This window comes from Fusarium tjaetaba (assembly GCF_013396195.1).
Source record: "Fusarium tjaetaba strain NRRL 66243 chromosome Unknown NRRL66243_c0000273, whole genome shotgun sequence".
NCBI lineage: Eukaryota > Fungi > Ascomycota > Sordariomycetes > Hypocreales > Nectriaceae > Fusarium > Fusarium tjaetaba.
Window position 1 is genome coordinate 21,190 of NW_023501469.1, and position 11,840 is coordinate 33,029.

Sequence of the window (11,840 nt, forward strand, 5' to 3'; positions counted from 1 at the left end):
CCCATTCCCAATCCCCGATCATTCTTTCATGCCAAAACGCAGTCTGTCAGAGACCAGTATGCCCAGCATTAACTATTCCGCCACGGCACTCCGGACACGCACGAAATGAATCGACAAAGTTCCAGGAGCCGGTTCATATAGTTCCTGTGACTGTGGCAACACCTCGACCAAAAGACATGCTGGAAAATTACTGGATGCCCCAACAATGCAGCTTTATCGAGAATATGGTCGGTTCATGAGTGCAATCTCCCGTGCAATCTCTGCCCACTCCAAGGTTCGTTTGACTTCGGCGTCTGGATCACCGTCCTGCTGCAGCGCCTCCTCGTACTTCAACAGTTCGTAGGCAAATCGAAGATGTGGTTGAATTATTACGTTCAAGCGTCGGGCTCTGACATAGCAATACGCGTGAGGAAAAGACATCTGTTTCGATCGCATCACTTCGGCAATACAGATAGTAGCGCTTCGGGAAACTCCTACGCGACAGTGTACCAATGTTGCAGTGCCATTTCGACGACCCCGATCTGATTCTCGCAATTAGTTTCTTCAATAGCCTTCTGCCGTGGTACAAGACTTACCAATAAACTCGAGACATCGAGTGAATTCCTCAGTCAACGGATCAATGCCATTGTCTTGAACGCCCTGGACCACGCAAACATTCTCCTTACCCCAGTCCTCAAGGTCCCCCTCTCGCCACATGGCTGTCTCGCCCACACTCAGGATCTGAGTGATGCCAAGGGCCCTTAGGAGATCAGGATTATTAGCATGGCCCAAATTACCCAGGTACATGTAATCCAAGACTCGACTTGGGAATGATCCATCCAGGGCAGCGAACCAGCTCGGCTCATCCCTGGTCAAATGAGTGATGTCAGCCAGGCTCAGGCCCTTGCAAACAGGAGACTCGCGGAGTAGTCGTGGTGTGATTGAGGTTAAAAGTGCAACATCGGTAGGATAAGCGAAGAAATTCCGCTTCTTTTCAGTATGGAGTTTTAGCCATGCTTCAGGAACAGGCCGTCCTGTACTGTAGCTAAAGTACGCGATGCTCAACATAGTCGACTCAGTATAGCCATCGGCGCAATGGAGTAAGATCTTGCGGGGCTTGACGTCAAATATAGGTTGCTGGTCTGAGGGCATAGGCGAGTCTCCCTCGGCGTCCAGATCATCTCTATCCAATGCTGATTCAGGGTCGGGATATGAGCCGTGGGCAAGATGGTAGATCCATTTACATGTCTCAAGGATACCATCGGCTTCGGAATGTGACCAGGTCGGTGGGAGAATACTTCCGGATGATGGGAAATCAAGGAATCGCTGCTTGTTGTCATCATCAGGGCTTTCGGCAATGAGCTGGAGAGCCAATGGGTTCAGCCGACCAAGATCGCTGCACTCAATCAGAATGTCGTATTTCTGCTCCTCAAGGCTTCCTTGCTCAGGCGTAGGGCCCATGAAGACATTTTTGGAAAACTCGGACGCTTCTGTCATGGCCCACATCTCTCGTCTCTCCTGGTTGAAGAAATCGAGGACATTGCCTGTCAAGTGGCTCGAGGCGTCTACGGCCACTATTTCCGGGTGATTTTCTTCGAATTCTGAGAATCGGCTTGTGCAAACAAAAGTATGATACTCGGGCATCCAAACACCTTGCTCCTCATTTCTTTCGCGCCACCGCTTCTGTGCACTCGCAATATCCCATGCGACTTTACGAGTTTTGATCAAATCTCCACCATAGACGATTATGTCCGACAAAACAGCGGTTTTTACGGTCTGGATTTGGAAGTTCCTCACGGAAAACCCTTCCCGAGGATCCGCATCAATAAACTCTGTGGGCTTGTTTGCTTGAACGATCTCATTCGGAGCAACCGCCCCCTTCAGCCGCGTACAGTTTAGATCTCCGTCAGCTTTGACAAGAGTGACAGATCTCAGACAAGAGGGGGTGCGGCGAAGAGGCCGCCGTCGAGTAGCAAAGAAGGACTGCTGAACATGGTTCTGCGGGTGTAGGCCATGAAACCATGGGAAAACCAGAGCCGGGTCGGGCAGCGGTTGTCGTGAAGCAACATCAAGGGCCTGGGCAACGCTGGATGCATCAAGCTCATAAATAGAAAGCTCGCCCGACTCGAGTCTTTTGAAGCCGTCAAGCGGATACAAAGCTGAGGTTTGTTGCAGCTGGTCTTGAGACGGTGGTGATGGCGGTGGAGTATCAGGTTCGTCTGGCCGAGCAGGTCCAGTAGGACATATGGGAAGATGCTTATTGGGGACGGGAACTGAGCATGGCGAAGTAGAACTAGAGCTATATTCAAGGGAGAGTGGCGGAGTTATGGTAGACGAAGGACGATGAGGCGGAATTGGTCGAGCGAGAGCGACGGTAGTCATATCAACGAAGGGTGGTAGATATGTAGCTTATGTATGTTGGACAGCTAGGATGTAATGGCAAGAAACAGTTCCGACTGGCGTTATCGAATGGGGGACTGGGCGGGTTCAAAAGCAGTATGTTATACAAAAATATGGCCCAGATGGGGTGTCTAGTATATCGATGGGACAGTCAGACAGTATTTCGAGGCCGTTTTCAGACTAGAAATGCAATTTCCTCTCCGGCTCAGCCTCAAGACCTTTGGGGGAGACAGTAATCAAACGGATTCTTGGAAACAGATGCAAGTATAGACAAGACACACACGGATTTGTTATTGCTGCAAATGTGCGGGCAGCGGGCAACCGTCGCACATGCCTGGGCTCAGGATATGAGACAGAGCGCAGGGAAATAAGCCACAGCGATGGCTGGGTGGAATGAGGGTGGTGGGATGGAGGTTGCGGGATAATGGATCCCAGAGAATTGGATTGGGGTAAGGAAGTTGTGTATATGAATGGTCAAGTAAAGACTTGGTCCCGAACGTACAATATCGTCGATGCCGCCGCGACGCAATGGCAATGGCAATGGCAATGTACTGATCGAGAAGTCCAGGTACGAATCGCCAAAAAGCTCGCAACAGAAGAGAGTAGATAACAAAGCAGTAAGCGAGGCGATGACGCTTTGGGAATCGACACTGTTTATCGCAATGATCGATCGACGGCCGCAGGCGACAGGATTGAGACGATTGCGAGCAAAAACACAATGGAGGCACACAGAGGGATGTTAATAGTCTACCATGAAAGATACCAGGCAATGCCGTCGAAGATAGCATGAATACAATGAATGGTCAAGAAGATGAAGGAGGAGAGTCGAGTAGAGAAGAGGGGGGACGGACGACCACGGCCGGCAATCGGATGGATAAGTTAGTCGATAGAGGAGGGTTTCGTAATGGTGGTGGTGATTTGGTTTCGGTACGGTTTTTGGCTTTGTTGGTTGGGTGAGTGAGCGCATGGATGGCGAATGCTAAGTTACCTTAGTACATACATATGTACGGTAAGGTATGTAGGTAGGTATACTGATAAGGGTAGTAGTCCCTTTTGAAGGTGTGCTGCCCGTAGGTACTGTACTGCGTTGCACAGTGTTTCCCTCAGCCTATACCACACAAGTGCATGCCCGGGGAGTTATCTATATTAGTACTTACAGTACTTACCAAGAACAAGCTCAGTCTGCAGTAATCGACGAGGAAATTTGGCTGGCTGGCTGGTGTTTGTTGAATCAATCGAGACTGGGAGAACATCCAAACCCCAAACCATCCATGGATCCAAACGACCACCCACAACAGGTGGTTTATGGGGCACGGACCAATCAAGTAAGACCAGCACCGGCATTCAGTGGAGAGCTGGCGTTGAATTCCCGCTATAATTGGCGGGGAGCTGCATCCAGAAGCGGGGAGCTACCTCCCACATCGCGCTAGGCTTTGGTCACAGTGCACCTTAGATCCAGAAGCACGGGCTGAACAACCAAGACCCTCAACTTGATTGGCTGTGAAAGTGATGCAGGATTGAGGTTATCAGACGCCGTATGTAATGCCCAAGGATTAGGTACCAACCTATCTAATAAGGTAGGCATAGTAGATTAGTAGCTATGTACGTATGTAGATGGAGAATTTACTGATACATATCAGATGGGCTCAAGAACACGAGATCTTAGCAGCGTTGACCGTATGATGTTGTGGCAATGTGAGGCCAGTACCTACAGTACCTATTGAGGCGAAGTTCAGTGAGGATACCCCCGGCCAGACCCAAGCCCAAGACAAAGCCGCCCGCGGTGCATTAGCGCCCCGCGCCGACAGAGCCAGCTCCCTGAACTCCACTCTCTTGTTCTCCCCACCACCTTAAACTTAATGCTTCATGTGCCACTCAATGCTCTGCTCTTCTACAGTACAGTCCTCCTTTGCGTTAACATCTTGGCCGGCGATAAACAACTGGTACTTGAAGAAACTTGTCCACAATATATCAAATATTCATCCATACAATGTATTCATCGGCAAACGTCATGAACTCTCCGTAGTCCCCGACTCTGTCTATCATGAACCCGCAATACGGCATACCCCCAGAGTCACATAACACAATCAGCAGTAAGTCAGCTACCCTTACCTACTCCATCCTTACCGTTCCTACTTGCTTATCCTACCTAGGTATCCTGGGAATCAGCATGGCAGGCAAGCGCCCTTCTCCGGACTCCACCCCTAACCCACGAAGACCCCAGGGCATCTCCTTATTCAGCTTAGCATCCAGAGCTCTCGAACTACCGGCATTTGGTCTTTGTTAAGTGAAATCAAACCAGCTGAGGTCTACGACTCAATGTCAACCACGCCGGGCATCATTCTAGCGATGGGGCCACTCATAAGTCACGAGGTTACGCCAGACCTTTGGACCCCTCACACAATATCGTCCCGTGGAGATCTTTATGTTGCTAACCTCGTTATCTCATCGCGGATACCATCTAATATACCGGTAAGTTACCTATAGCAAGCAGAAAATCCTGTTTCAGGGGCTGTTTCAGAAGACGACGCTCACAGAAAGTCATGTGCACCGTAGTTCATTCTCTCTGTACCTCATGTTTTGCTTGAGTGGATCTTTGGAGCGAGCCTTACTAAACCTGTAACAAGAAATAACGAAGGTTGCAGTATCTCGATAGGTCTTTATGGCTCTGCTAGTAATTAGCCACTTTCTCGCGTGTGCGTCTACCTAAGGTAGCATGAGAGTGAGAGGGGATGACTTGTTTGTTATATACTCTCGAATGTCCTAAGCTGGCAAATGTCAATATGCATAGTTCTTTTATACAAGCAATATTAACTCCCAGGGCGTTACCTTTTCAATGATTTGTATCACACTATCTAAAGTATGGAGGCACAAACACAGATGACCCCAATACGTTTCCCGTGATATCATGATAACTTGCCTAAGGTAGCTTGCCTCACCTTGGTGGGGATATTCTTCGGTGTAATGGGTCCTCACCGACAGCTGTCTCGGTGACATCAGTGCCCCTGCACGTGACCTCGCGACGCTCAGCTTTGATCACACAGAAGTTCACGTCACGCCTTACGCCTTCTGCCATCTTTGTCGCTACCCATCTCTTACACCTACAATAATTCGCCGAGGGCTTGCCCCGGTAGCTAGCCGTCGGGTCGTCATGAAGTTCAATATCGAGTACGACATCCTTTCGCCTCGTGGCACCCCTTTTACTCACATCCTCTAGTGACTTGCCTGTGCTATTCCCTTATCCCAGGATATATCCAGGTAGGCATTAATAAACGCGTGTTCCACTGGCCAAAAGCTGACTCAGTTTTCTCAGAGCAATATGCGTGAGTTGTTGGGCGTTGTGGTGTCCGAATGGATGAGATAGACTAACCGTGAGGCGCATTAAGTTACATGTGTGATCTCAAAAGTACCTACCCCTTCTATCGATGAAATGCATCGTGATTGCTGACATGATCGCCCATCGCACCAGAAACACTAGACGCAGGGGGCCACTGTGTTCTAGAAATGCCTTCAGGCACAGGCAAGACCGTGTCTCTTCTGTCTCTTATTGTTGCGTACCAACAATACATGCCTGAAAAGCGCAAACTGATCTACTGCTCTCGTGAGTGACACTTGACCTCACCCCTGCTATTGCTGACTTATGCCTTGACAGGTACCATGTCCGAAATTGAAAAGGCTTTAGTAGAGCTGAAGTCTCTCATGAAATACCGAGCCGAGCAGCTCGGTTACGAAGAAGAGTTCCGTGGTCTAGGCTTGACAAGTCGAAAGAACCTGTGTCTTCATCCTTCAGTCAAGCGTGAGAAGAGTGGCGCCATAGTTGACGCTCGTTGCAGGAGTCTCACGGCCGGCTTTGTCAAGGAAAAAAAGGAACGTGGAGAAAACGTAGACGTCTGCGTGTATCACGACGTGAGTCTCCCAGAACCTCAATTTTCTTGCCCATTCCATGCTGAGCCAATGAATAGAACCTAGACCTCCTCGAGCCTCACAACCTGATTCCTAATGGCGTCTGGTCTTTCGACGACATGATTCGATACGGTGAAGAGCATAAGCAATGCCCATACTTTACTGCACGCCGAATGGTAAGTATTTTTCTTATCCTATTGGCCTTGTTTTAGTGATTCTTATGCTCTACTTCAGATGCAATACTGCAACGTCGTCATATTCTCCTATCACTATCTGCTTGACCCCAAAATCGCCGAACGGGTATCAAAGGACTTTTCCAAAGACTGTATTGTTGTCTTCGATGAAGCTCACAACATTGACAACGTTTGCATCGAATCTCTCAGCACAGATATCACAGAGGATTCTCTGCGGAAAGCCACAAGAGGAGCTCAGAATCTAGAGAACAAGATTTCCCAGATGCGAGATACAGACCAGCAACAACTGCAAAACGAGTATGAGAAACTAGTTCAGGGACTGCGTGATGCTGACGAGGCACGTCAAGAAGATGCCTTCATGGCAAATCCTGGTAGGCTCCTAAGAGACCTCCACTTGCTTCCTTGCAATGTGCTAACCATTCCGCAGCCCTTCCCGAAGACTTACTCAAAGAGGCTGTCCCAGGGAACATTCGTAGGGCAGAACACTTTATTGCTTTCCTCAAGAGATTCATTGAGTATCTGAAGACAAGGATGAAAGTGCGCCAGGTCATTTCTGAAACACCGCCTTCGTTCCTTGCCCATCTCCGAGAGCATACCTTTATCGAGAAGAAGCCTTTGAGGTTTTGCGCTGAACGTCTGACATCACTCGTTAGGACCCTCGAGCTCACCAATATTGAAGACTACCAGCCTCTTCAGGAGGTTGCAACCTTTGCAACGCTGGTGGCAACGTACGAGAAAGGCTTTCTCCTTATCCTTGAGCCCTTTGAGTCCGATACTGCCGAAGTGCCTAACCCGGTCCTTCACTTCACCTGTCTTGACGCTGCCATCGCTATCAAGCCCGTCTTTGACAGGTTCTACTCTGTCATTATCACGTCTGGTACCATTTCCCCACTGGAGATATACCCAAAGATGCTCGATTTCTCAACTGTGATACAAGAATCCTATGCCATGACCCTCGCCCGGAGATCCTTCATGCCTATGATTGTCACTCGAGGTAGCGATCAGGCTTCCGTCTCCACCAGCTTTCAAGTGCGGAATGAACCCAGTGTGGTTCGAAACTACGGCAATCTACTCACGGAATTTGCCAAGATCACGCCGGATGGGATGGTTGTCTTCTTTCCATCTTACCTTTATATGGAATCTATCATTAGTATGTGGCAAGGAATGGGTATCCTTGATGAAGTTTGGAAGTACAAACTGATCCTGGTGGAAACGCCCGATGCACAGGAAACATCGCTTGCTCTGGAGACCTACCGCACAGCGTGCTGTAACGGTAGAGGTGCCGTTCTACTCTGTGTCGCTCGAGGAAAGGTATCCGAGGGCATCGATTTCGACCATCAATATGGTCGCACTGTGCTATGCATTGGAGTTCCATTCCAATACACCGAGTCACGTATTCTCAAGGCTCGTCTTCAGTTCTTGAGAGAAACATACCGCATCAAGGAGAATGACTTCCTCTCCTTTGATGCAATGCGACACGCCGCCCAGTGCCTGGGTCGAGTCTTGCGAGGTAAGGACGACTATGGAATCATGGTCCTTGCCGACCGACGATTCCAGAAGAAGCGCTCACAGCTACCCAAATGGATCAACCAAGGCCTCCAAGAGTCAGACGTCAATCTAAGCACCGACATGGCCGTCAGCAGCGCAAGGCGATTCCTTCGAACTATGGCGCAACCGTTCCGGGCTAAAGACCAGGAAGGTATCAGCACCTGGGGATATAAGGATCTGATGGAACATAAGGAGAAGATGGATCTAGAGAGGATCAAGGAGCTTGAGGAGGAAGCTCAACAACCAAAGCCTGCCGCGCAGGACAACAATTTTGAATACGACGATGACGAGTTTGACCAAGATATGATGGAGATGGATGGTTTCTAGACTCGTTCGAGCAACTGCAATCAACACCAGACGTTAGACTTGCCCCCCATATCTTCTTGTTTTTCTGAAGGCAGGAGTATTTAAGGGCAAGGGGTATCGTAAAATGAATTTCGGGTTTAGACTACAAGGCCAAAAGCATATCAAGTTGTATCATATTATTCGGACTAATCAGAGAATGCTAACCCCGTCTAACGTTAGTTACCAAGCTCCTTTGCAGTGTTGGTTCATCTTGAACAGAAATCTAACCAAGCGTTATTTTTGACTTGCTCCAAACACAATGCCAGAACGCAGAATGCTGGCCGTTCGCCCAACTCGGGCCTACTCAATCAAAAGAAACAAAGGACAAAACAAGGATATCACCTGCTCTATGCGTTAAGGTTAAGAACAACAATCTAATCTACCAAAAGTCTCTTTGCAGCCTTTGTTGCTCGGAAGGCGGCAATGGAATTTGCCCGACCCGGCTTTCGTCCAATCTCGATGCAAAGCATTCGAATAAAATCATGATTAGTCCAATAGCTGGAGTGCGCACTGAGCATGTTGAGGTACTGTATCTCCAAAGGCCCTCCCCCAGAACGGAGGTACCAGTCGATTTGCCCGTTGTCGTTAAGCAGAAATGCCTTTCTCTCTGCAATCTCTTCCCGGGTAAAGTCGTGCACCTCGAGCTCTAATTGAGAGGGCAATCGGATCGTTGAAGGTCGCTCCGGCTCCGGGACTAGAGGGTTGGGTGCTGGTGCCATGCCTGGTACTACTCCTCGCATTGCGGCGCCGACAGACTTCCACAGAGAACCCGAAATGCTAGGTACGTAAGCCTTTTTGAGACTCGCCGCGTAGACAGGGTCCACGGCGCCATTGAGAAGGTACGCAATGGGATCTTCCTTGGCAAGGATGTTGTATATATTGTCCACAGCCAAGCAGCCAAAAGTCCCGGCCTCTGCTACGACGTCTTTCGATACAATGTCGTTTGAATCAGCTCCAGGCTTCATTCGACCATGACGAGGCATCAGGACACCACGCTCCAGAAGAAGAAAGAATCCCGCAGGGCTGCCCGCCAGGAAAAGATTCTTGGTATCAAACTCGAAGAAACGTGCCTCGGGTTCCTTTCGAGACCAGTCCAGTCTTGGCACTGTGGTTGGTTGATTTGAGAGAATCTCAAGAGCCATTGCACTCCCAAGGGAATGTCCGATCATGTGGACGCGTCCATTGTCAGCAAAACCTGGGTTATTGCGGCACCAGAGCCGATAGACACGGTTTGCTTCTGATACAAGAGCCTGGATCATTTTCCCTTTGTGATGTGACATGTAAAAGGGGATGTCGAACATGATGTCTGATATCATGCTGCGGACGGCCGGAATCGTATCAGGTTCGATGTCTTTGAGTCCAAACCCCTCCGGCGTGTATTCCTCCTTATCTTCCTCCCTCATTGGTCCTCCATCCTCAAAAGACAGGCCCATTCGCCAATTCAGGGGCAAGATCATCAGTCCATTCTGATCATCGCGCAGAACCTGCTTGACCAGAGGGCTCTGGAGCTCCATATTCACAGCTCGGCGAAATCCATTGATGGCATGAGTGAAATGGAAACTCTCAACCCTCTCCGCAAACTTCTGGCCAATGCCGTGAGCGACAAGAACCAGATCAGTCACTTGACGCTTCGCCTTATCAGCTTTGCAGGCAGCGCATACATCTTGTCCACGGTTTTCGTGCGACTCATCGGCAGCAGAAGCACCTGCTTTGTTTGGTGCCTGTTTCTTGTGGTGTAGGTGCTCCCATGCTGCTCGGTCGAATCCTCGAGCGACAGGAATCCCTACAGTGACGCCTTTCATGATCTTCATCGTCGGTCGTCGGCCATAGTATGCTGATGGTTTCAGGCTCGGTTTTAGTAGAAAAGCCTCAGTGGCATTCTTATACAGGACATGATAATTCGAATACGGTCGGGTCAGCATGCTTGCGTCTTCCGCTGTGGCCTTCTTCATGGGGGTCGTATCAATGTTACCTTCAGCAGCAGCTTCGCCCCGAAAGCAGCGAGCAGCACAAAATGGATCTGATGGTATAACTGGCTCAGGGAAGTCGTCTCCGGAACCTATCTCTGAATCCTCGGGCCATAGTCTATGCGAAATCTTTTCTTCACCCAGTGGTCCAACGTCGATAGCACATCGGAGCTCATCACTCCATGTCTCAGTCCACGGTCGCAAATAGTGATAGCCGGCCTCTAACTGGTTAGCAACAGCCGGCGGTATTGGGAGCATAGTATCTCTAGGTTAAGTCAGTTATCCCTTCCCCTAATCGACCCTGGAAATACAACCTATAGAACCAAGTCGCCCTAGAAACAATTGCAACGTCGTTGATTGGGGACCAGTATATCGGCTTCATCTGAAGCACAGGCAACGAGACCATATGAAGTCTTGATATTCCGACCGCAACCTCGGCTACCTTGGTCTGGCTCTCCTCGGGTACTGCCTGAGTCCCTTGTTTCGCAATGGTCACAGTCTCTTCACCTTCAGGAACGCCTTGAGTACGATCTGGGTTTCGAGAAGTATGCCGGCCTGGACCTCCGAGTCCAGTCAGCGAGAGAGATCCGGGTTCTGATTGCGTCTCCGGACTTCCAACGCGTACGAATGGTCTGCCTGAAATCCCATCATCGACAACTGGTGGTCGTGTAAGGCCGGGACTGCCAACGGGTGTTTGTACTCGTGGTGGCTGTGAGGTAGATAAGCTATTGGTTCTCGCTCTCATTTCTCCTATAGTTGATCGACGCCTAGACCTACGAGGCTCCGTTGTTGTGGTCTTGGGAATGTGGGTAACTGGGTGGTCAGTAGTACTAGCGGAAGCGGTTCCTGGATGGCTCGAGGGTGAGCTGTTTGATACCGGCTGAGCCTCAATTTCATCGTTGGCTTGTTTTTTCAACCGATCAAGTGCAGACACGACCTGTTGCGTGACTTGGTCCACATTCAGGGCTGGATTTCGCCGCCTGACCAGGGCACAGAAAGCTCTCTCAAGTTCTTGGGAAACGTCAAGGACCAGTTCAGAGCAACAGGTGGGCACAGGCATTGTGGGCAGTACATCACTGACTGGTGCTGTCACATCTTGTGGCTTATAGCCTTTCCGGTGCCTCTCCCAGTGATTTGTAGTTATGAGCTGGATGAGCGATGCGAGCACCTCTGGATCAAACTGAGGAGTGCGATCCAGATTCCTCAGTGCATCTTGATGAGCGCGACGTGAAGGCTCAGACATGAGACTCAGCCAAGCCTTTTCCAGCGCATTATTATCACCTCGAGAAAAGGGGCGCACTTGTCCTTTGCTTGTCTTTGAATCGGCACCAACAATTGAGGAAGTTGAAAGAGGATCATCAATGGGGATCACTGACGAGTAGAAGAACTGAGCCTCGACCGGGGGGACCTCATCTTCGCGTTGAACGCGAGAAACAGGGGCCAGGCGACACTTGGCGCTGTAGGTGTGGTTATCGTCAGTCATGTCGATCGATGGTAGTGATGC

At 49.8% G+C, this 11,840-nt stretch overlaps 3 protein-coding genes across 3 annotated transcripts; 1 reads left to right on the plus strand and 2 right to left on the minus strand.

Moving 5' to 3' along the window:
• Window positions 1-213: 213 nt before the first annotated feature.
• On the minus strand, window positions 214-2,361 carry FTJAE_11189 (tyrosine phosphatase PPS1; the record flags this gene model as incomplete). The annotated part of the gene is made up of 2 exons (XM_037344106.1): window positions 214-521; window positions 576-2,361. The coding sequence occupies 2 exons, from the start codon at window positions 2,359-2,361 to the stop codon at window positions 214-216; spliced, it is 2,094 nt and encodes a 697-aa protein (XP_037201757.1).
• Window positions 2,362-5,883: 3,522 nt separating this feature from the next.
• Window positions 5,884-8,351, plus strand: FTJAE_11190 (DNA repair helicase rad15; the record flags this gene model as incomplete). Its single annotated transcript, XM_037344108.1, has 5 exons — window positions 5,884-5,980; window positions 6,032-6,285; window positions 6,342-6,458; window positions 6,517-6,847; window positions 6,904-8,351. The coding sequence occupies 5 exons, from the start codon at window positions 5,884-5,886 to the stop codon at window positions 8,349-8,351; spliced, it is 2,247 nt and encodes a 748-aa protein (XP_037201758.1).
• Window positions 8,352-8,743: 392 nt separating this feature from the next.
• FTJAE_11191 (phosphatidic acid-preferring phospholipase A1) lies at window positions 8,744-11,819 on the minus strand (the record flags this gene model as incomplete). The annotated part of the gene is made up of 2 exons (XM_037344109.1): window positions 8,744-10,601; window positions 10,648-11,819. 2 exons carry the CDS (start codon window positions 11,817-11,819, stop codon window positions 8,744-8,746), a joined length of 3,030 nt encoding a protein of 1,009 aa, XP_037201759.1.
• Between the last annotated feature and the right edge of the window lie 21 nt (window positions 11,820-11,840).